Source organism: Anabas testudineus, chromosome 16 (genome assembly GCF_900324465.2).
Source record: "Anabas testudineus chromosome 16, fAnaTes1.2, whole genome shotgun sequence".
Taxonomy (NCBI): domain Eukaryota; kingdom Metazoa; phylum Chordata; class Actinopteri; order Anabantiformes; family Anabantidae; genus Anabas; species Anabas testudineus.
In genome coordinates, this window is record NC_046625.1 from 10,421,112 (window position 1) to 10,448,990 (window position 27,879).

The 27,879-nt window shown below is 40.4% G+C and overlaps 2 protein-coding genes across 10 annotated transcripts; both read right to left on the bottom strand.

Annotated features, from left to right (window-relative positions):
• Positions 1-946: 946 nt before the first annotated feature.
• Positions 947-12,566, bottom strand: arnt (aryl hydrocarbon receptor nuclear translocator). 9 transcript variants are annotated; one of them, XM_026373165.1, is made up of 21 exons: positions 12,209-12,566; positions 11,530-11,623; positions 11,353-11,391; positions 11,182-11,229; positions 10,960-11,007; positions 10,097-10,310; positions 9,446-9,659; positions 9,264-9,366; positions 9,100-9,165; positions 8,826-8,911; positions 8,661-8,737; positions 8,006-8,140; positions 7,817-7,891; positions 7,142-7,293; positions 6,759-6,881; positions 6,192-6,276; positions 3,463-3,650; positions 2,748-2,937; positions 2,470-2,644; positions 2,253-2,389; positions 947-2,161 (listed from the first exon to the last, which is right to left on the bottom strand). In XM_026373165.1, exons 1-21 carry the CDS (start codon positions 12,225-12,227, stop codon positions 2,078-2,080), a joined length of 2,352 nt encoding a protein of 783 aa, XP_026228950.1. In that variant the 5' UTR covers positions 12,228-12,566; the 3' UTR covers positions 947-2,077. The 9 variants fall into 9 exon arrangements, with proteins under 9 accessions (XP_026228950.1, XP_026228948.1, XP_026228949.1 ...); XM_026373163.1 differs by having other exon boundaries at positions 2,470-2,647; XM_026373164.1 differs by having other exon boundaries at positions 2,748-2,940.
• Positions 12,567-13,645: 1,079 nt separating this feature from the next.
• On the bottom strand, positions 13,646-27,175 carry cers2b (ceramide synthase 2b). Its single transcript, XM_026373172.1, has 11 exons — positions 26,430-27,175; positions 22,165-22,338; positions 21,409-21,526; positions 21,184-21,302; positions 18,845-18,902; positions 18,530-18,580; positions 17,692-17,784; positions 17,127-17,255; positions 16,603-16,709; positions 16,332-16,485; positions 13,646-15,457 (listed from the first exon to the last, which is right to left on the bottom strand). The coding sequence occupies exons 2-11, from the start codon at positions 22,335-22,337 to the stop codon at positions 15,302-15,304; spliced, it is 1,158 nt and encodes a 385-aa protein (XP_026228957.1). The 5' UTR covers position 22,338; positions 26,430-27,175; the 3' UTR covers positions 13,646-15,301.
• Positions 27,176-27,879: the final 704 nt, after the last annotated feature.

Below are 27,879 nucleotides of genomic sequence, written 5' to 3' on the forward strand. Positions count from 1 at the left end.
ATGAAAGCAAAGTTGGCTTTTGTTTCTTCACCAGTTCAGAACATAAAACTGTTTCAAGGAAGCAAATACACACGTGTGGATGTAACTGGAAACAGCCATGACTCTTGCATGAGTGTGATCAGTAGCGTTCAATGTTAAACAACTATCATGACCAACACAGTATGACTTTGTGATTAAGGATTACACGTGTGCCGTGACCCACTAGAAGTGAAAAGCAGCGTGTGCGGCTTAAATTACAACCCAACTCTTTAATTTTTCACAATATAGCAATTTAATACAAAAAACAAATATTTCTCTGTTTAACATTTCATATACATACAGTATATTTATATATTTGTGTTTCTATGAGTGACAAAAGTTCACATCATTGAGAAAAAAACCTGGATACAGAGCAACCAAAAAGGTTTTCAACAATAAAGACAACACAGTCTTGAAGATCAAAACAGGACAATTATCAACATAGGTTACATAGAATTACATAATTTGTCATCATACGTCTAAAAAATTACACACACACTGTATTAAAATGGGTAACTAATTCCACACATTACAAATTAATTCATCTTTTATCCCACAACATTTTACTGGAAACAATCTTACCAAAAATGATCTTGGAGCTTGTTGGCAAACATTCAGTCCTAATCGAAATGTCACAAACGAGAGAGAAAAAAAAGAAAGAAAAAAAAAAAAAGAAATATTTGACTTTTTGTTTATTCCATTTTAATCCTAGATACCCTGATTGAACCACTAATAAGATACCAACCAAGAAAGGGGCAATGGAGAAAAGGTCATAAAAAGTTTTGAAATAATAAAATACTTGGAAAACATTTCAATTCAATCAAACATTACCATCACATCTCTGCATTTTAAAATAACATTAATTAAAACATGTATAAATGACAGTAAAGAATGGCTTTAAAAGTACACAATTCCTGCTTGTTAATTATTGCTGATTTCATTTTAATATTTCTTTTACAAAAGGAGTACAAAAAGCCCATACTTGGTACAGAGTGACAGAAAGACGTAAATCCAGCAAGTCAGAAACCACAGAAATGTGTTAATGTTGATAAAGATACTGTACACATCCATACATGCATGCATACTGTATATATGTAGCCAAAGAAAAACAGGTTGTATACATTTTTACTACAGGAATCTAGACAAACATATGTAGCCATCGTAACACTGTGTATGTGTTGTTAAAGTACATCATTCAATAAAGAAAGAAAACTATTCATATTCCTTAAAAGGAAAAATAATTAAAATTTATAGGTGAAGCCACCGACATACATGGAAAACTGCACTCTGTGTAAATCTACACATGAAAGCACCGCTGACATGCAGGAACAAGCTGTAGATTTAAAACTGAGTGACGTTAGCATGGATAGTGGTGGTTTGCGTGCAACAGCTGAGGGAGAAAGAGAGAAAAAAACAAAACAAAACAAACACACACCCTCAAAAAAAAAAAATAATAATAAAAAAAAAAAACAATCACCAAAGCTGTATATCCCTGCGATTTCCTGAGAGTTTAAATCAATGATTGGAGTGATTAATATAAATGCTAAAGGGCAAAACAGGAAAAATACACTTCATCAATGCCTGAGAAAAGCCAGGAGCATATTGGAATTATTAAAAGGTGTGTCCACTTTGTGTGTATTTTAATCTGTGTGTGTTGTGAGTGTGTTTCTGTGCAGTCTAGTCAAGTGTGGCTGTGTGACTGTGCAATTATATATATTTATATTTATATATATGTATATCACATATCTACAGTATAGGTTGTTGAGCTTTGGGCAGTGCTAGCTAGAGGTTTCTCTCACAATGGCTGGAATATTGTTTAAATAATTACCTTTCAGTCAGTAGCAAATCCTTGATTTTCCTCTCCTATATCTGCAGTCAGATATATTCCTCCAACTTCAACCAGCTTGTGACAGTGCAATTTAAGCCATGCAAAGCAAGGGAAGAGTGCTACTCTCAGGAGAAGGAAGTTAGGAGGAGCGAAAGAGCTAAGCATAGGATAGACTGAGGTGGAAAACAGTCATGAAGACAAAAGGGTAGACCAGCAGAAGTGTTGACCAGGTCACTCATTAAACGAAGAGTACATGGGGATCTCAAAGTCATCACTGCTGAAGTTGGTAGGCTGGTCCAGCATTGACAAAACATCCTAAATCACATAAGAGACAAAGAGAATTAGTGAGAATGACCAACAGAAGGAAAACAATGTTCCTGTGAGAGGTAAAGCTTGTGTCACTCACAGGGAACATGTCTTGCTGGTTGCCCTGAGCATGAGGATGTTGCTCTGTGTTATTCTGCAAGTGCTGCTGGCCTTGCCACTGGGACCACACTGCCTCTGATGCCCGAGAGGGGAACTGTGCTGCAGACTGAGAGCCATCTAAGGCAGAACAGAGAGGTGAGAGAATGTAGCAGTGCAATACAGACACACACATTCAAACCTACATGCACACAACCTACCATAGCCGTTGGTGTTGATGCTGGCACGAGTGTTTATCTGAGAGTAGTTTGCACCGCTGGTGGATGTGGGAGCAGCACCTGTAGGCATCTGGCCAAAAGAGTTGGAAGAGCCACCTCCAAACCCTCCCATGGAAGGAAACTGTGGCGATAAGGCCTTTGCTGCCTGAGGAGCCACCTGCTGGTTAGAATCAGAGTCATTATTTCACCAGCAGGTAGGGTTGATGGTAAATAGGATTAGGGATTTGCTACTTAACATCAGTCCTGTTGCACTGGCTTACCTGGTTATTAAATTGTGGTCTGGTGCCTGCTCCAGCTGCAGGCCATCCTCCTGCTGGTCCTCCATGGAGGGGGCTGCCAGTGCTGGACGGAGCAACTGACTGCGGGGCTCCATTCTGACGAGACATCTGAGCGAGCATCTGCCCCGCTGAGTGGGCTGGCTGCGCCATCTGCGGAGTCATATTGACTGGCCTGCTGAGAAAAGAGAAGAGAATTAAAGCTCTGTTAACTGGTTGTCATCTACATGGAGAAAATATAAACGTATCCCACTGTATAAGTGGAGCATAACAGTGAGTACAGTTACGTAAAACATGCAGCACATGTTTCAGGAATACATTCTAAGGGGCCATAATAAAGGAAGCATCTGTAACCACTTAAATCACACTGAAAGCCTTTGTTCTCCCATACCCTACATATAAGATCATATAATGACAGTACTGGGAGTTTTCTAATGGGCTCAAGTTGATTTCAAAGTATAAGGATACAGCTACACCTACATACTTATGTTTCCGTGTTGAGTCATGTTTGTATAAGAGATAAGATGAGTTCCTCATTAATAACCTGAAATATGGTAAAAATAATGTACAAGCACACTGACTGACTAGACTTTAACCTAAAGCAACAACACAACAGTATTCAAGTAAATTTAATGGATGAGTCGTCGGGAGTTTTAAAATCATGAACACATGTACAAACACTCACACAAAGACTTCCTACCTGTATGCATCACTAGAACGACCAGCAGTGAAGTTGTTGGGCGAAGGATAGATTTGTGTGGAGGGAGTAGAAGTGGAGGCCACGCCCTTGGTCTGATCTGTGCCTTGAAAAAGTGAGGAGAATAGCTCAGGCTTCTCCAAGCTCTTGCTGTGGTCCGGCCCTGCTGCTGTCACTGGTTGCACTGGCATCTAAGGACCAACAAAATGATCAGTGATCACACCTGAACTGAACTCCAGAACTCTTAATGGTGTTAAAATGTGGTGTTTCAACCTTTCATCATTTCAACCTCAAAGTTTAACTGCTTGAAATGAACCATTTACTGCTCCAGTATAATGAATTTGTTGATTATTAATGATTCACTAGTTTGTCGTGGCAGCCCTAATTAAGTTTATTTGTGTGGTCTAAAAGCACGGTAGAGTGGACACACAGAGCCCCAGAGAGATTGGTCTCTGGAGGCTTTACAATTTGTCAGGGTTGATCTGTCCCTGGTAATACTGTGTTTCTGGCTACAATGACAGTTAACAAGTTCTCTTGTTACTAAGCTAATTATTTTCACATAACTTTCACATAACACGGATTACGAACCATGCTTCCCGCGATATTCCTCTCTAATGTGCGCTCACTTTGCAACAAAGTGTACGAGTTGACAATGCCGCTGAATGAAAAACTTTTCTACGTTCTGTGTTTTGTGCTTCACAGAAACATGGCTGTGTGATCTTATACCAAACTCTGCGTCCTGGAGGCCTTTATCATTAACTGCAAACCTTTCTACTCGCCCCGCAAGTTCTCTTCATTCATTCTCATTGGCATTTACGTCCAGCTGCATGCCGATGTGCGTGAGGCGCAGCGTGCACTGGCTGACGAGATACAGTGTGTGGAACAGAAAAACTCAGAAGCCTTGGTTATTGTCCTAGGAGACTATAACAAAGGTAATCTCTCCCACAAACTCCCTATATACAAACAGTTAAGTGTCCAACCAGAGAGGGGAATGTACTGGACCACTGCTACACCACTATCAGTGGTGCTTATCATGCTGTGCTTTGCGTTGCACTGGGTCAATCAGACTACATCATGGCGCACCTGATTTCGTCATACAGAATTTAAAAAACTCTGCAAACCTGCTGTGAGGACATAGAAGAAATGGACCACTGAGGCTGTGGAGGACCTGGAGGATTGTTTAGACTGTACAAACCAGCCAGCTGTCTCAGTGTTCACAGACATTTTAACAAGTCAATGGAGACCTGCCATGTGCCAGCCTGTTTTAAAACTTCAGCCATTATTCCAGTTTCTAAAAAGGCGAGGATCACAGGACTTAATGATTACAGACCTGTTGCCCTGACTTCTGTGGTCATGACAGCTCGCTTCGTCTAGTCCCACCTCAAGGCCTTTACAGACCCTCTTCTGGATCACATGCAGTTCACCTACAGAGCCAACAGATCTGAATCTCCACTTCATCCTCCAGCATTTGGTCGCCCCAGATGCCAGAATACAGTTTGTGGACTTTAGCTCTTTAACGATATCGTCCCATCTCTGCTCCAAGACAAGTGCTCCCAGCTGTGGCCTGGTGGCTCAATGTGTAGATCATTGACCTTAGATACAGAAGGTTCGGGGTTCAAACCCCGTCACAGGCACCAGGTGTGTCCTTGAGCGAGACACTCAGCTGTCCACTGGTCCCCCCAGGGGATGGGTTAAATGCAGAGGACCAATTTCATCTGTAACATGTAAAATGTGACAAATGACAAATAAAGGCTGTTTCTTCTTCTGAGCGTGCCAGACTCACTGTGTAGGTAGTTCATTTGTGAGGCTGTAGAAGCATGTCTTGGACTCCTGGACCATCAGCACTGGACCCTTCCCAAGGCTGCGTCCTCTCTCCTTTGTTATTTTCCCTGTATACCAACAGCTACAAATCTGGACACCAGTCTTTCAAAGATGATACCACCCTCATTCACCTCATCTTTGATAGGGACGACCTACAGGAGGGAGATGGACTGTCTGGTGTCATGGTGCAGCATGAACAACCTGGAGCTTAATGCTCTCAAGACAGTGGATTTCAGGAAGGACCCAGCCCCTTCCCACCAGTCATCCTGCGTGACACTCCGGTGACCTATGCTGAGTCGTTCCACTTCCTGGGCTGCTGGCCTGCAGCCTCTCATCACTCTAGGACCTGCACAACTCCAGGACCCAGAGATGTGGAGTCAGGATTGCAGCTGACCCCTCTCAACCCAGACAAGTTCTCTTCTAGTCCCTCCCCTTTGGCAAGAGGCTCCGGTCCAACAGGACCAGGACCTAAAGCCATAAAAACATTTTCTTCCCCGCTACCGTCAGTCTGCTGAACAGTGCCCTAATTCCCCCAGGTGACTTCATAACTTTGATTCTGTCTGCACCGGACATCAAGACAAATTCCTAGTGCTATAAAGTGTCCTTTACTGTACCTGGCAATAAACAAATTCCTAAAAAAATATTTTAGCAATTCGTTTTAAAAGTTTTAAAACCTCTTGATAATAAAGTGGTCTATCTATCAAAGATCAGTTTTAAGGAAGCTATGCAACTCTCTCCAGTTCTCCAGTATCCAGTTCTGTTTTTCTGCTGTTAAATAATAATCAACATACTGTCAACATTTCTGTAAAGAGAGATTATAGCAAGGTACAAAGGACCCAAGAGAAATAAGACATAATCTATGTTTCAATCAAACTTGACATGTACACAAACTCACAAACATGTGGCCTTACCTGTGGGAGGGGGACTGGTCCGGCCTCATACAGACCATCTCTGGTACCACCTCCATCCAGATTGGCCTGCTGCTGCTGTAACTGCCTGGAAAAGGTAAAGAAAGGGGGAGAGAAAGGTGTTGATTTGAAGGTGGTCTAAAATAGCCCAATTTCCATATACATGCCCTCCACTGCAGTGTCAGAAATCCCAAACACCTGCTGGCAAAACAGTAATCAACCCGCCACCGGTTACCATGGCAACACAAAAGAGAAAGGTGGAAGAGAGTAACACTAGAAAGGCCCGTTATATAAACACATACTGCTACCATGCTATACTAAGATTTAAAGATTCTCAGTTTCCTTCATCTACCAGCAAACAACCACAAGACATGCTTCCTACTCAGAGAAGAGAGCTATTTTACTAACACAACATGGGAACAGAAATAAATAGAACAACAGAAGAATCACCCAGAGTGGGAAATGACAGCAAAAACAGAAGCTTGCTAAAAACAGCAGCAGGCTCCCATGAAGAAGCAGCCCCTGTTCTCCCATGCAGGGGGATGACAGTCAGGTCAGGCCTGGTCTCACCTGGTGGCCACCTGCCCAGGGCTGAGCACCACAGGAGGGATGCTTGGGCTGCTCTGGCCCAAGGAGGGGGGCAGCGAACCCCCAGGGGAGGAGATGGGAGTGAGGGGGTCCTGAGTCGAGTTTCTACCACCCCACAAACAGAGGTGGGTGCAAAGGAGAGGTGTGGGAAGAGAGTGAGCAGAGTGCGATGTATTAAAAGGGGTTGTGGTGAGGGTTTGAGAGGAACAGGGGATCGAAGGTGACACGTAAGCATTTACACAGAGGGATCTTTCCAAACTGTCACATTTCTCAACAGTCAATAGTTTCATTATGACTGTTCAATTGTGTAATCATGTTGCATAATCACTGCTATTGGTAAAATCAGACTAGAAAGTGTGACTCACTTGACATTGACGTTAGTGCAGATGATATACTCGATCTCCTCTGAAAATGGGTTCTGAAATGTGAAGGAGCTGGTTCTCATCCAGATCCATTCTCTTGATTTGGTGCGAAACCGAAACATCACTGATAGAACCTGGCCCTTCAATTTCAGCACCTGAGGACATAAGTTCAGCATGGCAAACTGTGGTGTTATGATCAATAAGCATGCACACAAGAAAGCTGGAAGGTATCAGTTTCCACAGATCACATTTAAAGTGGAGACAGGCTCTTTAATTTACTTAGAGCATAAATATTTACAAATCATTCAACTGTTCCACTGTGGAAACTAACTGGTTAAGACCTATAAAGGCATATCAGGATCAGTTTCAGTTCTAGTCAGACCCCAACTGAAATATTCTATTCTAAATAAGGTGAAGTTTAGTGACCTTTTCTATAATTTTGATGCACTGCTGTCAGAAAAATATGTTCCTCATTTTAAACATCCTAGACATGTGCATATTGAAAGCTGTGTGTTTGTTTGTTGTGTAAACTATACATGATAAGTACAAAAATGTTGATGTGCAATCCTAGCATGTATGTGAACATAAACACATGATGTGTCAAAACAATTACAATTAAACAATAAACCAATATAAAATTGAGGTCTCAAAAAGCTGCACATATTCTGATTGTCTTACCTGTTGGAAGCTGTCTCTCAGTAAGCTCTGGTCTTCTGGGTGAGCAAACTCAAGAATATTCTTCCCCAGTAAATCCTGTGACAAACAAAAGATAAAACAACCATCATTAGCCCCGAAGACATGAATACCGCCTTCTGGCACCCAGGTGGCAGGAGATCGATCTGACATTTCAAAAGCTGTGGTGATCACCTGGGGCTGATAACCGACGGCAGTCATGCAGCGGTGGTCTACAAAGGTGAATGTGCCCTGGCAATTATGGCGTGAGATGAATTCCACTGGAACGCTGACACTGTTGATATCCGTGTCACCTGGGCAACATGACACCTGTGGGGTGGTGGGAAAGGATAAACATTAAACTGTGCCGACAACAGATGCAAGTGAACTCTATTTAATCGTTAAAAAAACATATACAATGTATACATTATTAAATTGTGTATGATACATAAGTGCCAGTAAATGCATCATTCAAAGTAAGCCTCTCCTCCTAAGCTCAATACGAAAGCAGTGGTCAAGTGAGCTAAATATTTAATGAAGAGGGGGATGAAGACTGGTGAGAACAAAGAAAAAAACATCTGCAATAAAACAGTTTTATCTGATGGTTTCTCAAAGAGTCATAATTCCTTTTTCTACTGCATCTCTTCCTTATGAACAGCAGCATCATTTCTCATAAATTTGAGTGTTGAGGAATGTGCATTTGCTCATCAATTTGTGCATTGCATCATCTTTGTATTTCTTTGGCAAAAATACCATCTTTTTTTGAAACTGTAATTAAATTGCTGTCCCCTATACCATATTTTGCCATCATAATTTAAACACATCTTTATATAAACAACATCCATTATACCTGTAATCTTCCAATGGCAACTAGACAGTAGCGACTCCCCTGAGTGTTGTCTGCTTCATCATCTGTTAATGATACCCCTAAAACACAAACATGCGAACACTGTGTTAACATGGGCCACAAAGTATGACTGAACAAAACTGTAAGTATTAAAAGTATAAGTTTTACCTGCAGGGGGCCAGGACTTGATGTATCCTGTACAGTGGACCACTACATACTGTGGCTCTCCTTCCTTGACTGAACCCAAACCATTCCTGAGAAGAAAGAATAAAAATGCACAGTGTCGTAAAATACACTGCAAATCCATCACTTTTATTCCTGTGGCTGTAATAATATTGTTCTTACAGGTATCTTATTGGAACTGGCCTTCTCTAGTTATGCCAATGTTCAGCAATGTGCACAATTAGAAAAACCAATAAAAAATAATAACGGTTTTGGTTACCTGTGTCTGTTCCTAAGGAAGTTAAGTCTGTTCATCGACAATGGTTCCACTGGACAAGTGCCACACCTATACGAACAGACAGGGCATCACACGAACAATTTATACATCCTGGCACATATTTTATTATAAACGATAAACTGGATGATTGGGTACAGTGTGAGTACCTCATTCTGCAGATGAATGATCGACGGGCTCCCATACTCATTCTGGCGGATGATTGCTGGCTTTCCTTCTTCACCGTTCCTGTCTTCAAGTCCAACATCCTCCCTGCAAACAGTGAATCAAGTCACTGAAGGGTGAACTATTGAGGTGGACAGGTGTCTACTATTGTGTCTGTGTTTTGTACCTGTGTTGTTATTCTCTGCAGTGGAGAGCTGCTCCCTGAGCTTTTCTGTATCATCTGGATGGAGCTGATCATAGAGGGAGGAACCGAGCCAGTCAGACTGTGACTGGTTGAGGACAGGTGTCAGGGAGTCAGAGACATAAACAATGCGACCGGTCTCACATGACACCACAAACAGGAAACCATCGGCTGCCTCGAGGATGAGATGCTTCAGTTCCTACAGACACATGGTACAGGATCTTTTGTAAGTGTGTTGACAGACAAAACACCATTTTCTTTAAAATAACTAGTTCCCTTAGCACCTTAGTCCCTATCACTGCTAACCATGCCATTAACCTGGGGAGGGCATAGATTGATACATAAATCCTCCACAATAGTGTCACCGGTTTTCAGCCGTCAGCAAGAAGAGAGTCACAGAGAGTGTGAGGCACAGGAGGAGCAGCCTTAAACTACTTTTAGTCAATCCATCTTTTTACAGTTCAGTTTTCAATAGCTTCAAGGGCCTAGAAGAAAGACTGGTGAAGTATTGGTAGAAATAAGCACTTTGATTACACCAACTTCTTCAAAATAGTGAAAACAGCAAACGACCTTCAGTTACTTTTTCACAAAACTAAGTAGGTGTGGATTTTCCTCTTGCCACCGAGTTGCACCTACCTGGTCAGTGAGGAAGGAAGGCTTGTACGATCCATCTACATTGGTATTGCCACTTCCCCTAAGAGACTTCATATGGGACACAGCCATTCGTAGGATGGTTAGTTTGTCTGGTTTGCGAGCTAGTGCACTGCAGGTTGGCACCATGTCTGACAATTCTGTGATGTAGGCAGTCATCTTATTCCGTCTCCGCCTCTCAATCTCACTGTGGTTCTCCCTGGAGTGAGGAAACGAAGGAGGGAGGCAGAGGTCGAGAGGACAGGAGGGATTGACATGGGGAAAACAGATGGGCAGGTGGACAACATGGTGTGAAGTTTAGAGTCAATGACAACAATGTAATTATGCCAAACAGAGAAGAAGAGGTGGGAATGAGAAAAGGTGGGAAAAATAATATATGCACAAAACAAAGTGTAGTCAATGATCTATCTAAATGAAAGTGAAAAGGTGAGAGAGTCTGGTCTTTGAATGCCAGCTGGTGTGACAAAAGAGAGCAAGTGCAGAAAGAGAAAGACCCCTCAGCCATCCTGAGATGGGGAGAGAAAAGACACAGAGAGGACAGATGCTCAAGAGGCAGGGATAACCAAAGTGAAAGAAGTCCCTGACACACTCACAGCTCAGTGGTTAGTGATACATAAACACAGTGGTGGGTTGAGACAGACAATCAGCTGCCTTGGGCAGAGAGGCATAACATTTTGACAGGCACCAAAACAGACGCACAGAGCGGCGAAATATAACAGTAATTTTATGATATCAAAATAACAATGTGCTGGTGTCCCAGCAGGACAGGACAGTAATTGATCCGTGCATTCAATATTGATATGGATACAAGCAGGAGAGGGAACCTTCCACAATGGTACAGGCCATACCTGGCTAGTTTTTCCTTATCTGCAAAACTCTGATCGTCTTCCAAATACCTGGAAATAAAATCAACCCACTAAAACATAGGCCCAAAAATCACTACCAAAATAAAAAGAAGAGTTTAAAAAAAAAAAAAGGAAAACTTGGAAAGGAGAGGGAGAGTAGCACGTAGGTAACCTGTTGTTTTAATATTAATGCTCCCCCCACATCTGTTTCTGCCATCCTTATACCTAGCAAAGCGCTCTTTGTCGTTGGAGCCTGCTGTGTCGTCGTCACACCTGAGAAAAAACAGAAAACAAAGCTTCTTATCTCAGCAGCCCGGACAATTCAAACACTTGATAATTCTCCTTTATAAAATGAAACCTCAAAGGTCTCAAAGGATTAAAGTGAGAGAAGTATACCTGAACAGCTTGCTTCCTTCATCATCGTCAAAATCTGGCCTGCAGTATGGAGGAAAGAGAAGATCATTTTCTGAATAGCTTTAACCCCAACCCCCAACTGCAAAAGTTAACTAGTCGGCAAATAATGTACACATAAATCAATACTGTCAGCAAGAAATCTACCACCAACACACTTACGCAGCTCGTCTTTTGTTGGCCCCTTTCGGTACGACAGCCCCTCCGCTTGCTTGGGTACCACTTGCCCCCATACCCAGACTTGAGTCTGGTAACTCTATTAATAACACAGAGCACAATGCCGCACAAATGACAGGTGATGTGTTAATGTGCCTCAAATGCCAAAAAAGTAACGTCAAATTAGTATACAGCTGACACTGGTTTTATTTCACAAACTATAAACCACGGTTTATACTTCTGACGCATTAAAAAAGGCCCACATCAACTATCCTTTATTCGTGACTGTACAGAGCTCAAAGACAACCACGACACTGGGCTAACGTTAAAGGTGGCTACATGCAGTAAACAGCTATATATCTTTGAACAGTTTATATAAACAGAGACGCATAATCCCAGTCAGGCGACCGCGTCTTGATTGTTAGCTAACTTGGATTCAGTTATTTTAGAAATGCTACAACACAAACATCTTAAGAGTTCTCTAGTCGATAAGCTAACGGCTAGCAGCAGGCTAGCACCCAGCACTTATGCAATAACCATCTAGCCTAGTTGCTAAGCTAACTTTAGCCGTTGCTGTCACGCTATCTTTAGGAAAGTAGTTATGCGTGGGAAACCGCACAAAACTAATTAACAGTGGTATAAGACTAAGTAAAAGAGTGCCATTGTGACTTTTATTGCACTTTACCTGGGTTTGAAGAAGACATATCCGGAATAACATAAACAAACAACTTCGGCTGTGGAAAAAAAAAATCCTGAAACACCCCGCCCCTCCCCCCTGCTAGCTAGCTAGCTAACTAGCTAACTAGCTTGATGACAACCACCGCCGCTTTACTCACGCAGGCGACTTTATTCTGTGTTATAAGCGCCCAAAGCCATGACTTGTACTAATCCAGAGCGACCCGGTGATTTTAAACACAGACGAACCAATAGTTTATCTCCTCCGGTGCCTGTTTCCCTGCTTCACCCGGTTTAAACCCCCTTTCTAAATAAGATGGCGTTTGAGCCTCGCAGATCGCAGCCTGTCGACAGTATGTTCCCCTCCGTCTATTGGAGCTCACGGTCAGATACAAATGACGTGAACTGATGGGAAATCCTTGTTGTGCTCCGCCCCGCTGGCGGTGGAGGGACTTTCAGGTGTGCAGAGTGAAACAAAAGAGCTCAGATGATAGAAATACGTTATGCAAATGCATCATGTAGTTTTAATATCCAACAAGTTAGACAGAAACATGTTTACAGTATGCAGGCAGCATGCAGATGACAGTTTCAACAATGTTGGGTCATGGAGAATATTACAAACACTGAGAGATCGCAGCAGAGGTGCTGCTGAGTTACAAAAAATCTAGGATTATGACATTTCTTATATTATTTAATTATGAACAGTTATTGCAAACACTGTGTTTTACATCACATAAGCTCATTACCATCCAGCAAGTTCCCCATTAGAAGGAAGTAAAGCTAGTTAACTAGCTATTATGCTTTGATTCAGAGGGATAGCTTGTGCTTTTTTACTCTACTGCATTTACAAAATATGTTCACCTATTATTATCATTATTATTATTATTAGTAGTAGGAATAGTGATAATAGTGGTATAGATCAACCTCCTGACAGATGTTAAACTCAGTTCAGCTCACCTCTGCACAAATGTGAAATGTGTTGACAATACTGTATTTTCTCCTTTTAAAAAGTTTATTTTTACTTGTGTGAAGTCCCAAAACATTTGGTTGCTAATTGCAGTTATCAAGGTTTCGTTTCTGAATGGAAGAAATCAAATTAATTGTTAATGCTTTTTCAAAATAAAATCTCAGAAAATACTGCTACTTGAATCTATACATAAATGAATGTTAATTAGGCCTGAACATTTTAGATTTCTGCAGAAAGTGTTGTTTTTGACACATCTTTAACAGATTTGGACTAAACACATTAATGTTTTTGACAGCATTACATTTAATTGTCCTTAGCATACTAAAATACTACACACCACAACTCTCCAAAAATTATGTTAAAAGGAATTTAAAGGGACAAAATAACGTTTAACTGTCTAATTATTTATCTGGATATTTGTTGGATTTTGGATTTCGAACACATGCTACATAAACAAATGAGAACAGCTTCACAAGACTGTTATAGTGATTCATGGTCTTGGCTTTTATTATTAATAACAATACTGAGGCATCATTAAACAAAATAACAAAAAGGTAACACTGTATATAACACAGCTGTTTCTTCTGTATCAGGAAGAGAGGTTGCTGGTTGGTCTGGGTTAGTTAAAAAAAAGAACATGGTGTTGGAATGAGAGTGAGAAAGGAGATTAATTCATAAAGAGAGAGGAGAAAAAGTGAGAGATGAACAAGACAGTGGAGATGGAGAACGTTCTAGCCTTAGATCTAAATCTCATTTGTGGAGTGAGGAAAAGGAGTGGACATGAAGACAGGAGAGAGAGCGTCCCATACATTACAGATAAGGCACTTGACATACAAAAAACATTAAAGCATAACAACAAAACTGCAACACTCTGTATTTCACAAATTCATAATTCATCTGAAAAGTGAAACACTGAACTCTTAAAAACAGATATCGTTCAAAATACTGTACATAAAGGAACATACGTGCAAACCCGTTTCACACACAGAATCATACATGAAATCATTCACTTGGATCCTCACAGAAATTCTTGCACAGGTTAACAAACATAACAATAGCTACTGGGCAGTGACTTAAGTAATCTGGCCAAAGCTTATAAACCTGAAAATATTCTGCCCTATTTCATTCTGAAAGTGACAGGAAAGCTCCTGCATTTCAACAGAGCAATCCACATTGGCAATTATTTTAGTGAGAGTCATCGCTTTCAAGTGAGTGACGGCAATAGTGGGATGCAAAACTTAACTGGATCAAACTGCTTCAACTAAACCAGACAGGTTTGGTTGTTTGGCATAATTTCTGCTGCAGGGTTTGTGGTGAGCACTAATTTATGGCTACTACTGGCTGATCAAACAGCTAAGTACTGAGTACTGTACCTTTAACAAGTGAAACATGTCTTTAGGAAGCAGGAGTTTTCCATAAACTGGATTAAAATATTATATTTAAAAACTGAAACTAAATTGACTCCTCAGGTCTTATGAGGCAGACTCCTTTTTAAATGGCACACGGCACATGAGAAAGTCCTGCTGCATGATATTACTTTGTAAAAGAGATGCTGTATGTAATAGACAGTAATCGCATAAACAGAAAGCTAGGGAAATAAATGCCCTATTCTCTCATTTCAACTCTTTCTGACTCTTGTGTTTTTAGCAGAACACTAAAAAGGTACAATGAAATGAAGCAACACAACAATAAAGCAGCCATTAGCTGGCTCTAAGGCACACAGTTACAACAAGAAAGCTAAAGTAGGAGCCCCCTCCTGTGTTCGCGCCACGCTCCTCTCCATTTTCTCCCGTTGCTTTGAAAATTTGGGACTGACATCACACACTGACAGTGATTCACCTTTCTCCAACAGGAAAGCACAATAGCTGTGCCTCTTAATGTAGTGTAGATCATCTTCTGGAGTTCTGTGCCCTCTACGAGTACGAATGAACGTGTGTGAGTGTGTTTTTATGTTGTGCAAAATTAACAGTGTCACATGTCCTCAGGATAACCGCTGCTCCCCGTTCTAGGGAATTACTTATCCCTCCCTTAACCACAGCTGTTCTTCTTTCTCTGTCTTTACATCCCTCCCTTCTGCTCCCCTACTGAGGGATATGAGTCTTTTTCACATTCCTTCCTCGTGACACTTGTTTGCTTTCACTCTGTCTTGCTGTGGTTGTTGTTGTGGACTGCGTGACCGTTCTGCACCGGCCCATTTTTCTTCATGTCCTTTTTATCTTCGGTCTCGTCTTCCTCCTCTTCTTCTGATTCGTCTGTTTCGTCCTTGTCACTCCTGTCATCGTCTACTTTTTCCTGAGAGAGTGTTAGGAGAGGAGGCTGATTAGAAACACGCCATAAATCAGACACCTTCTGCTCAAACTGTACTAAATCGGTGACCAGTGTCAGAGCAACTGATCAACATTGTTCAGCTGTGTGAGATCACACAGAAGTATTTTTATCATTTTTGTGTATTATATTTAATATTGCACTTCAGTGGCCAAATCCACCTTATTCTTTAAGGTAGTGATAATAGATATTTTTATATACTTGACTAACGTGACAAACTCATTGGCCCCCGACTCGTTCAGTTCAGAGACTTTCACAGTGTCTTTTAGCTCATTATTTATACGATCCTGTTGCTGGATCACTCTTACACCTGTCATAGTGTCGTCTCTGACCAAAGCACACAGCTGTTTATAACAAAATGCTTTTTCACCAAATGGCAGATGGACCCACAAAATCAGCTTCTGGTGATATGTCAATATTTACACCACCTTGCAAGAAGATCAGTCAGCACTTACTAAACAACTAAAACAGCACCTTCAAGACTTTTAACATACATATTTTTCAGTATTTTAATCCTTCAAAATATTTTAATAATTACATTTTTACATTGTATTTAATTGGCTGGCTGTACTGGCTAATGCTGCTCTTGTATGCAAACTCGCATCAGGGACAAATTGAATTGAATTGAATTGAATTGAACTCAGATGAATAAAATAAAATTGAACTGAACACAAAAATAAGTATTCTCTATATAATATTGCATTTTGTGTATTTACTATATATGTGTCTTTTAAACAGTGCTGAATGATAGACATGACATCAGTGCTGACATTTCCCTGATTTAATGGATGAATGAGCAAAATCTTTAACTTTACAGATAGGTTTTTTAATGTTTACTTACATTGTTGGTGAGAAAGCGCATTGCTATGCGTATGATGAGGATAGCCCAGAAGATATGTAGACACTGCAGAGTCATCAAAAGTCCGTTGAAGAAGTAATAGCCAAAGAATGGTTCATAGATGGTCACTGGGTATACCCACGTACAGTAAATAATCCTGCAATGGACAATGAGGATTAAACAGAAGCTTTAGATTGCATACAGCTCAGTAACATCAGTAATACAATACATTATAATAAAACATCAAATCAACAGTTTGGGAGTGTGTGTGTACCAGAAGGGGAAGATGACCAGACGAGTGAAGATGAATATTGCAGCAAATACAATGAAGATGTAGTTACAGGCATTTCGCCACCCAGCATAGTTGAACATCTTTGCAGACTGTCAATGGCAGAAAGAAAGAAAACACATTAGTTTGAATTCTAAAAGCAGTTGGTTTTTCTCTACCACACCAATAACTACCAAAGTGTACTTTCCTCCACAAGGTGGCAATGTATGTTAAGTCTATTGCCTTTAGACTTCAAAGAAATTGGAACCAAGCTTAAATCTCAGCTGGGTGCAGAATATAAAGACACAAAAAACAGCATTTATCCTAAAGGTGGGGATACATGACCACAACATAAAATATGATGTGGTGAATAATATTTATGGCCCCATTTCTGTTTGGTAGTTGCATGATGCAGAATATTCAGTAGTTCCTGTAACACTATCACAATTGTAGCTTTTCTTAGCCAATTGTAATAACTAAAGTACAATAAATACAAAGTAGTGCACATAGCTTTTTGGACACACAATTACCTCAAGGAGGTAATCAGAGGAGTCATGAAGCAGCATGATGAGAGTCCCAACACGGATATAGCTAAAACACCAGGAGAAGCTGATGAGGAGGATGGTGGCTACATGGTGGACAATCTGCTCCTTAAAGTCCTAAAGAGAAGATATGTTACTTATACAGAGATATACTGTTATACTTTTGCATAGCAAGTGTGTTGTTGAGTGTTTTAACTGGGTCTGTGTGCTTGGTGGTAAATCCTGCTTAAAAGGTATCTAGGTTAGAATATTGTGCTGAAGGAAAAAAACGTTCCAAGTTTTTTCCCCACTGTGCTCAGCTGACCAAGGGTGAGCAAAGTCCAAACACTCGCACACACATTCAGTCACACGTGTAACAACAGTTTAATGTCCACCCACAGTCCATGCCAGATGTCAAACTGATCAGATAATAAGTAAGGACTGTTTGTCTTCCTCCTGAGTACAACTGAACGTAGTGTAATAATTATATTATATGGCAGATATAAAACTGCCTGTGTAAATTATTAATAATTTTTTATTTTCTTCTTTTACTGTTTAAATCAAATGTACTTACTTTGCGTTTGACGTCAGATGCCACACTGACGAGCAGAGAACTATAGAAACTCAGCTCAATCATGTAGTACCAATACTGAGATGGCAGAATAGTCTGAAGAAGAGGAAAAACGTTTTAAAATCTACACACCAATGTGCACACACCTGTGTTTGCCCAATGAAGGGTTACAACCAAACATTATTTTAATGATTAATCTTACATTTCATCTCTTGATCTTAATTGGAATTTTGTTGCCTCTCTCTAATATAGGCTTATAAAATGTCAGAAATTTGTATCATACTAATAATTGGCCACAACAAGTTCCAAGAGCCCAGACGAAAACATAAAAATAACTTTTGTATGGCCAAACATATTCTATTCATTTTAAAATAAAACAGAAAATAAATACAGACATTTGAGAAGTCATTCTACTGTCTCAGCATTTTTCCTTAAAAGATGACTTCATTTGTGATCATTTAAAACCTTGACCACTATCATACAACACATATCCACAACAATAATTTTAGTTTTATCACAATAATGCCAATATTATGACTCTAAATAACATCATGGTTGGATCAGCCAATTCAGAATATTTAATTTCAGTTCTACAAAAATTGACTCTTGCAAATTAGGACTCAAAGAGCAACCTGACTACTGTGGCTGTCAGTAGTGACAATGTTTGCAACAGGTTTTATGGTGCTGACTGAAATTCACTGCTGCACCAGTCCCACTTGTACTTTATCAATGACGAGACTTGTGTATAGGTATTTCCCCTTTTTTGGGAAACTGATTCAGCCTCTTCAGGATTTGCAAATGCTTTAGCGCATTCAGAGTACTTAGAATCCAACAGACGTACCAGCACAGGAAAGCCTTGCCATATCTCCTTCAGGTCATACAGCCAAGGTTTCTGGAAGGAGAGAAGAAATGTGAATGAGACAGCAGAGCCCGACAGGTGTATTTATATCATCTGACTCAGCATGACAATAAGTCAATGCTGTCCCTCTGACAGTGCAAGAGTTGAGGTTATCAAAAAAAAAAAAGAAGCAAAGACAGACTACCACGGAAATCGTCAGGTAACATTGGCAGAGGAGGTTGATGAATGAGTATGTGGACAAAAAGAGACGAGAGGAGGAAGAAGAGCAGGAGTCAAGGTTAACGTGGCGGTACTCACATCGATGAGGGCGGCCAGGCCAGCAATGAAAGCAAGAAGGTAAAAGGTAAATCTCCAACTGCAAGAGAACACACACATACAAACACACTTTCTACTCAGTCAATGGGAAAAAGACAATAGACAGTTTTTCTACCAACAAACACATGAAGGCATCAAAGACTGTTGCAAACACACAAGAGTGCAAGATGGAAAGAAATTCCAGGCTGGAAAACACCAGTGAACTACACTGAGAATGTCAAATCAGGACACACACACACAGCCAAAACACGTGCTCACACACAATGAGAGCTGTCAGACTGTATCCTCCCTGCTAATATCCTGTAACAGACACAGGGAGGGGGTCATTGCTGCCGCAGCCTCTTGTACAGGTGTAGAGTGAGGATTTCACACAGACAGTGCAGCAGAGACCGACAAAAGAACAGAATAATGAATACAGAGAAAGAAGAGACAGCAAGAGAGTGAGAGACACACCAGTGGGAGAAATGTGGAGACAGAAAGCCTGTTGTGTGCACACAAACAATAGATTCATTCAGAAAAGAAATACTGTACCACACAATGTGAAAAACACACTGTGACTGGAGAGGGACAAACATGTAGACACACAATATCTTCACACGTTCACCAATCCACTATCAACTAGTTTAACATCTCTTTTCAAGCACAGCCAAAGCAGCCTGACTCGCTGTCTGATTAAAGGGCCAGTTCACGCAATTGCAAAAAAACATATTTTAACTTACAATATACCCAGTACTGTAATTTTGTGATTCCTACACTTTTGAGACTTCTGTCCTTGTGCTTGGGTTTAAACTAATGATTATTTATCATATAAATAAATTCCACTCCCATTACAAATGAAAGAAAAATACCAACCCCAATCAATTTTCAAACACCGAAGTTAGAATCTGGTTGTTTAGTGCAAAGAAATCAGGATTTTTTGGTTTGTTTTGCATTTCTCTCACGCTCTGCTTTTAGCACTGAAAATCAATTTTTATTCTATTTTTAGTTACTCCAGATAATTCTCAACCACACAACATGTTTTCTTTCTAAATGAATTATTTCTCCTGTCCAAAGTAAATCCAATAATGTGAACTGTGTCTTTTTGTCGTTTGGGTGAACTGGCCCTTTAAGTCAAAAAGAGCGTTGAGGATTCTGTAATTAAACATGAACAATGACCATGACGATGAAGCTAATGGTTATGATAATTACATCAAAAAGAAAAAATGAAAAGTGCACATGCACCCCTGTCTGCTGGCTTTGTTTTTGTTTTGTTGCTCTCTCTCTCACTCCCTGATTAACTTCACCTGTTAGTCTTTGTCTGTTTATAAGCGCCCCTCAGTCCTCTGTTTGATTGCTGGTTTTTTACGTCACACATGGTTACTCTTGTCTTGTGCGTTTGTTGGATCGTGTTTGCGCTACACCCTCCATCACACAAACATCATGTTTGTTTGTTTCATTAAGCACCTTCAATGTTTTATGGACTTTGTTCCTGTGTGTGTGTGTGTATTTTTGCCTGCTATTGCAGTGCCTTTTTTTGTTACTTTGTATTGTTTGGTTCGTATGTCTGTTAGCGTCTTCCTGCTTTAGGCAGTGATTTTTTTTACTTTGTATTGCATCTGTGAGTTTGTTTGTGTTTCAGTTTGTATGTTTGTGCTTTGATTAATTAGTTTGTACTTTGTATGATTTAGTTGGGTTATTAGTTTGTACTTTTCCTGCGTTACCGCAGCATTTTCTGTTGTTATTTTTTTATATCTGTTTATGGTTTTGTTTGTATTTTTCCACCGTGTTTTCGGGTCTCTTTATGTTGGTACTTTGTTAGTGTTTGGTTCCCCATGTCCCCTGCATTTTGTTAATAAATAACCCTGTTTGTTCTTACCCATTTGTCCAATTCTAACACCTGTAATACCTTTTACTGCTGTTTACAATCTAAAAGCTTTGTCGAGCCACAGCACTGCACACATTTTCTAGTGTCATCAGTTGCCACAGTGTAAATCCTAACAGCTGAGCCTATTATTGTATTATCAAGTGATCTTTCCAGTGTTTTAACTCTGCTTGTGTTACATTATGTCATTGCTCACACATAAAAATACCCAACTGTGGTGACAGAGGCCCTGTTGTTGAGGCTCTGTGCTAATGAGTGTGTTGAAGAGTGAGGCTACCTGCATTGTAGTAGCACTGTAATGAGTGCACGTTAAAAATAGAAGGCTACTATGGCCTTCAGAAATGTGCTCATATAGCCAGAGGAACGCAAGCGTAGGCAGCTGTTTCCACCTGCTCTATAGCTCTACAGCCTTGTGTGCATCTATGTTTAAAAGACAGAGAATATTTGTGTGTTCGTTTACCTGGCCTCCCGAAATTTCTTGAGCAGACTCGGTCTGTCCTGGTTCCTTCGTCTCCTGAACCATCGCTGCACTTGTCTTTCTGAATACCCAGTCTGCTTGCAAAGACTTGTTATTGAAGTCTGGGAATGGCACAAAGAAGACAGACCTAAGTATTTAATTTCCTGAAAATATGGGCAGCATGATACTCACATGAGTCTTTTTCAGTGTGTCTGTGTCAGTGTCTACCTGTGTGGGATTTTTGGTGTGGTTACAGTAGTAGGACTCCAGTGTAGGGTTGTGCTGAGCTTTGAGCCGCACTGTCTCTTTTACCCCGAGTAAAGAGGCCAGAGGTGTAGCCACAACCCTGGAATTATAAAAAGGTTGTTGACACTCAAACAAATATCCAAAGGCATGATAATGAAATAAGAAGTTGGAGTCAGAAAACTGATGAAGCGTGGATGCTGTGGAGGGTGAAACCACAGAAACCATTTTAATTGGTTCTCCAACCACAATTGAAATAAATCAAGCAGATATATAACTTCTAATAAAGTGCCTAAACAATGTTTTGTTTAGCCAATGTAAGTAGCACCTTTTTGCAGTAAAAAACAACAACTAATGCCCTTGATGACTCTGTGGGATCTAGAAATAAAAACAATAATGAGGAAGAGAGCTATTAGCAATAAACTATGGACTCTGTAACAACCTCTGATTTCCAAAAGATTAGCTACTGCAAACAGGTACGTTGTGCTTGATGATTAAATGTCTTGCTGGGAAAAAAGAAAGAGATAAAAACTGCATTCTAAAGTAAAGTAATCAAATTACAGGTCAAAGAAGGGGATGACTGATTAGAGTAAAGAAGGCAGTAACCAAGATATGAAGCTGAAAGTTACTCTGGACAAAGACACAAAGAAAATGTCTAAATGTAGAGGAAGCCAACGTCTGAATTAACAAACAAAGTCACTGATCAGGAACAAAAATACTGAGTAAGAAAAATGCACTGACCTTTCAAAGATCTGACGGATAATGAGAAATACAAGGGCGATGGGCAGCGCCACCCACAAGTCACGGGGTTTGGCGTATACTCGTCCATCCCGATCCTCCAGGTCAGCCCAGCCCAGGCCCTCTGGAAACCAAAGCCGCTCCTGCCAGAACCACTCATTCAGCTCATACAGCATCCTGTAACACGGGACACACAAGGCGTCAGAAATAGTTATTTGTTAAAATCTAAAGGTCCAAGATGCACATGTTCTAGCAGTAGAGCCCACCCCCTTAAAAAATGGTAACATGGTAAAACATGCACAAAAAGTCTATAGGAGCACACTTTAAAGGCAGCTGCTCTACAAATTACATATGGGAAGACATCTGTGATTGGGAACGTTTGCCATTATGTAATTAAGACAATTAAACTACGGTTTCCCTCCCACTTGAAGCCTGACGGTAGGTTATACCTACTTTATATAAGCATAAAGAGAGTTCAAGAGGACAACATGAAGAACACAGACGTACAACCAAGCAACTCTTTCCTTTGTGTGTTTTTACACAGAGATAAATAATTCAGGGATTGCTAGAGAAATGGGGTGAAATGGAGAAATAGCATCTAAAAGATGTGAGTCATGATTTCTCCATATGTGAAAATCAGCAGGGGCACCCCCCCAACACACTCCTCCTCCTCTGGAGACCCCGTTGTAGATTGACAGCACCTCCCCTCCCCCTGATGCAGTTGTAAATGCCAAAGCCATGTAACCGCTTCACTTACACTCCCATCCCCACCCTGTTGCTCCCTGCATGTAATCAAGAAGGATTCCCTCTCTGGCCCAGAGAGCCAAAACTATGTGTAATACTTTCCCCTCTATAAAATATGCAGCTTAATAAAGTATAAAATAAAGTACTGCAGTTTGGCTCGAAGCGAAGCAACAACTAAAACAACTCTGACTAAGCGCTCTGAACGTACAACCACTCTGTGGGTCATGGATCATTGGTCACTGACTAATAAATGAATGAAGACCTTTGTTTAAAAAGTCTAAAGATGTCTAACACAGCGTTGTTGTCAGTCTTTCAGTCTTTTACCAATTCTTTCAGTACAAATAATTCACACCAGCTATTAGTTTGATGACACCTCTCATTGAGCCGGCCTCTGATACTGTCCATACGATGACTGCGTCAGTTTCCACATCATCTAATGTTAGTCATCATCCCTGCTTCCTGTTGCAAAAGCGTGCCTGGCAGAGGATTGGGCTTTCCCTTGTCTCTCCTCCCACCACCCCCCATCAGTACAAATGGTGGTGAATAGGAAGGCTGACATATTTTTCCCAGTCATTTTGCCAGATTCTCTGAGCTGTCTTTGTGTGCTTGTCTGGCGCAGTGTAATCTAACCAAAAACAGATAACTAAATGAGCTTCCGAACACAAATACAAATAGTTCAAAGGGCAGAAGCACTGAGGAATGTAGAAATGTGCTGAGTTTATTGTGTAATAAATGATTTTCCATAATAACAACTCTCAGAAAGAGTACAGCTCCCACTTTTTCCCAAATACACATGCGCACACACCCAAAACTTGCTACTTAACAAGGAGCCAATTCTTTATATTTTGCATTTCTCCGATAGCCAGCTGTGTGGAGGCTTTTCAGGATCTGGGAGGATATTTTTAGGGTTACTTGTTGAGATCATTAGGTGAATTCAGCATGTTAAAGCACTTTCACCCCACAGTTTTCCTGACTACACGTTCCATTGGCCCACAGGATCATGTGACTAGACTCTGACCATTGCAAAGGTCCAATAAAAATAAAGGCTGGTTCTGACAGGGGAGGGAAAAGGAAGTCCTCTGACTGCCTCCCCCCTCTCTTGCTCACTATGAACATACATCACAAAAATGTGGTGAGTGTAAACAGAGATCTCCCTCTGAGCCGGCAGAGTACAGCTCCAGCTGTTAATGATCTTAATCCTACATTTACAAACTACAAATTTTATTTAAAAAATGAAAAAATAAGGAGAACAACTCCTAAACGGACTGCACTGGAACCTGGTACAGAGTCCAGGAATATTTGGAGAATGTAAACATGCTGCCGTCATACTGAGGGAGCACTCCAGCTTTCCCATTCACTCCCCACAGAAAAATATATTTCAGTCAATTCAAGCAATACTTTGTTTAGCTGAATGATGGGAGACTTTAGAGGAACACAAGTCATGGGACAGTAGCAATGTGCTCAGTGCTCTGACTGTGAGTCACGCATACGATACCATCTTTGTCTGTACAGCTACCCATTTACTCACATCCATCCATACTTAAGTTGTTCACAGCTAAGTCATTTAAAAAACAACCAATAACAACCTGTAGTCTACATAATGTGAGAGGTCAAAGCTGAGTTTTTAACATATCAGAGACAAACAGGCACAGGCACAGTGACTGAATCACAAAGTATCCGAGTCAGCTAGACTAGTCAGCAGCCCTAAGTTTAATCGTGACCTCGAACATTGCTGTGGCTCATATTTTGTTTCAGTGTTGTATTAACAGATTACTGTCACTTTGGAGCCATTTGCAGACAAACTCAAACTGATGTGCCTATGAATGAATAACTACAAGACCAACTACAGCTGAGTTCAGAGCTTCTTGAATGCTGATTTTATTCAGTCAGATTCTTCTTATATACGTATTCTTTTTTTTAAATATTTCCTAAATAAGAAATTGTTTTGCTAATTATTCAGGCAAAGTCCTCATACAGATGCATTGCACTGTGGCTGATAGAAGGAGGATTTGATGAGAACAGCTAAACTAAAACAGTTTATAAACCTGTATATATATAGATTTGTGCACTTTTTCACTGAGAAGCCTTTGTGCTTTCCTTTGTCATGTTTAAAATTAAATTACATGCTAATGTAACAATGATAACAGTAAAGATGTGATGTTTGTACCAGCGTAAAAACATGAAAAACATTAGAATCAGCTCTAAAATACTGTTTATTATAATATATGGTAGGTATGATGTATGAAAAGCTATCTACTGACATCCTTCATTTGCCACAATTTGCATATCGGAGTAAAAGCCATAAAGGTCTGAAAGGCCTCATTGTGGGAAAAAATGGCAGTTCAGGAGGCTGCATGCTTTCTGCACATGGTCTATTAGCTGTAACTCAGGTCATGCCTTTGGCATTGTGAGCGACACGGTTCTGAGGGTGAGTCACACACATCCTTCACATTTTAGACCTTCCTCAGGATCGTGATTTGATCATGAAAACATCTTAGTGTCAAAGTATAAGATACAGTGCTTAAGCAAGCAGAGGTGACACAGTAAATGAGAGACAATATCAAAATCATCCCTGCTGAAGTCAGCCAGTCTGCAGCGATCTGTCTCATCACTGTTATCTCATCTTCTGTGTTTTACATAGAGATTACTTCAACACCTTTGACACTCATCTGTGACCTAGATGAATAATTGATGTGGGGATTCAATCAGTTTGCAGACCGACTGAATCCCCTAATTGTATCTGCCTGTCCAGGAGGTGTGAAGACAACATTGTCATGCTGATTCTCTTCTCCTGACTGGAGGCAGATCCAGTTGTGCCATTTAAGTTGGCTGAGCTGCCCTGATTGGGGCAGTTATTCTAGCCCCAGGATACTGTATAAATCTGAGGGTATGCCTTCTGTTGAATGGAAGATATACAATCTTCATGAATTTAATGGAGGAGTTTCGTTAAGTCACTGATTTCTTTTAAACTCATCACAACTAAAAACAATAATATGACATCACTCTTTCTTAGATACATCATATAAATAATGGATCTAAAGCAAAGTTTTTCTAGAGGAATTGGAAACTATATAAAGAAATGTACTAAAGAAGAGCAAAAAGTACAGTATTTCTTCTGAAAGTTGGTAGTGTGGAAGTATAAAGTAGCATAACGTGGACATATTCAGATAAAACACCATGTTTTCTGTTATGTTACAAACTTAAGAGAGAGACCCTGAGCCATGAGCCAGGCCGCGGCTTCATACTGACAGAAAAACCTAACGTTATAAAAAGAAAGCTGTCATATAGTTACTAACTAACATATTGCGAATTTTAAATGTTTTATCCTTTAAAAAGCTTAAAGTTGTGGCTGCTTCTGCTCCAAAGTGACTAAATAAAGTAATAAGTAATAAATGCACTGTTTCCGACATGAATGCGTAATGACGTGTGAGCGCAGCGAGGCTGCGGAGCGCCGTAAACACATTCACGCACACATTAACGACTAAGGACTACATGAAAGTGAAACGGTAAAGCTCTTTACTTACTTTATTACTTTGGTGTTTTCCCCCCGTAGTGAAGAGCAAACAGCGGATTTTAACGAAAGAGATATTTTTCCTTTTTTTCCCCACACAAAGTCGTCGGGGGTCCCAGCTAGCTAGCTAAAAACCTAACGGTCCTGTTCGGCGTGCCCAGCCCGTGGGTTGTGCTCCGTAGGGCGCAGTTAGTCGTTAATATCCTGGCTGTGTTTTAAATCTCTCCATGGAGTGCAAACTTTGATTTTCTTCTAAAGACAAAGATTAATTGGGGGTAAATGGAAAAAAAAAAAGTAGCTATAATTGGGAGAATATGTGAGATGCTGCTATGCGAGTGGCTGCTATTCTCCCAGCAAACGTCCAGGCTGTTTCCCCCCCTCTCTCGTCTTTTTAGCGTCCCGGCTAATTCTTCTCCCCCGTGTTCGTCCCAGGAGTTGGCGGCGTGTGTGTGTGTGTGTGTGTGCGGGTGTCCGGCGGGGCAGAGGCGGAGGTCGGGCCGGCAGGAGAGCGGACTGTGAGGAGCAGACAGAGGGAGGAGTGAGGGGATAACGGAGAGGGAGGGACGCAGATGACGTCCGAGCCCATGAGGGAGCGTTTGGCTCCCACACACCCACACATCCGCGTTTTGTTTCCGCTGGAAAACACGTTGTTACCCTCTTCTTATTGCACAGGAGCTAATTTTCCATAAAATTAGGTTTTTATGTTTGTTATAATTTTTGTGTTTCATTGCCTACGTCGTCTGCGCCAAATTCGCCTTCGACCTTTGACCTCGTTGCATTTGGCAGTAGAAGTACTCAGATAATTTACTTAATTAAGTAAATTAAGGTAATTTAAGTAAAAGTATCACTACTAGAAAAACAAAGGTACTAAATTCTAAAGTTAATTAAATAAAGATAACTATTAGTACTACAACTTAATGTCAAATACATTTCTGTTGTTTGTTTGTTGAAATATTCTGGTTTAGACTGTGGAGCAGAAACATACAGATATCAGTGTGGTCTGTGTCAAATTGTGACTTAACAATCTTTTCACCATCTTAAAAAATATTTGTATTAATTTATTTTATTTCGCTCTTGTCAGTGCATAATTCCAAACCAATATGTTTTAACAATTTGCTTTGTTTTTGCTTGTACTTGACCAAAAAAGGCAAAATATTTTATTTCCACTCTAATAAACCCTATAAATAGATTGTCTATCAGCAACAATTACTTTCAAGTGACTTTTTCAAGTCTACAATAAATTACTATAAATTAAAAATCACCTTCATTTGTTTATTTGGAAACTCCTTGCATAAAAGTCAATTCCACAATTTGAGCTCACATACTGGAATACACATCTGCTTTTAATTATTTGGTGCAAATCGGTGGTTAAAATGACATTTCCTTTGGTGGTTCATGTCCTCAGAGCTAAATATAAACAACTTATGTCCTTTTAATGGAAGTGAGATGTGACAAAATCCACA

Excerpts from the sequence above, each read along its gene's own strand:
- arnt (XM_026373162.1), bottom strand. Across the intron at positions 11,230-11,352 it reads GAAGGAAGCAAGCTGTTCAG|GTGTGACGACGACACAGCAG; the intron begins GTATACTTCTCT and ends GTTTTTTCTCAG. Across the intron at positions 6,882-7,141 it reads TGCACTAACGTCAATGTCAA|AAACTCGACTCAGGACCCCC; the intron begins GTGAGTCACACT and ends GTGGGGTGGTAG.
- cers2b (XM_026373172.1), bottom strand. The coding sequence starts at position 22,337 with ATGCTGTATGAGCTGAATGAGTGGTTCTGGCAGGAGCGGCTTTGGTTT. Across the intron at positions 17,785-18,529 it reads GGCAAGGCTTTCCTGTGCTG|ACTATTCTGCCATCTCAGTA; the intron begins GTACGTCTGTTG and ends CCTCTTCTTCAG. Across the intron at positions 16,486-16,602 it reads CTGGTCATCTTCCCCTTCTG|GATTATTTACTGTACGTGGG; the intron begins GTACACACACAC and ends TGTCCATTGCAG.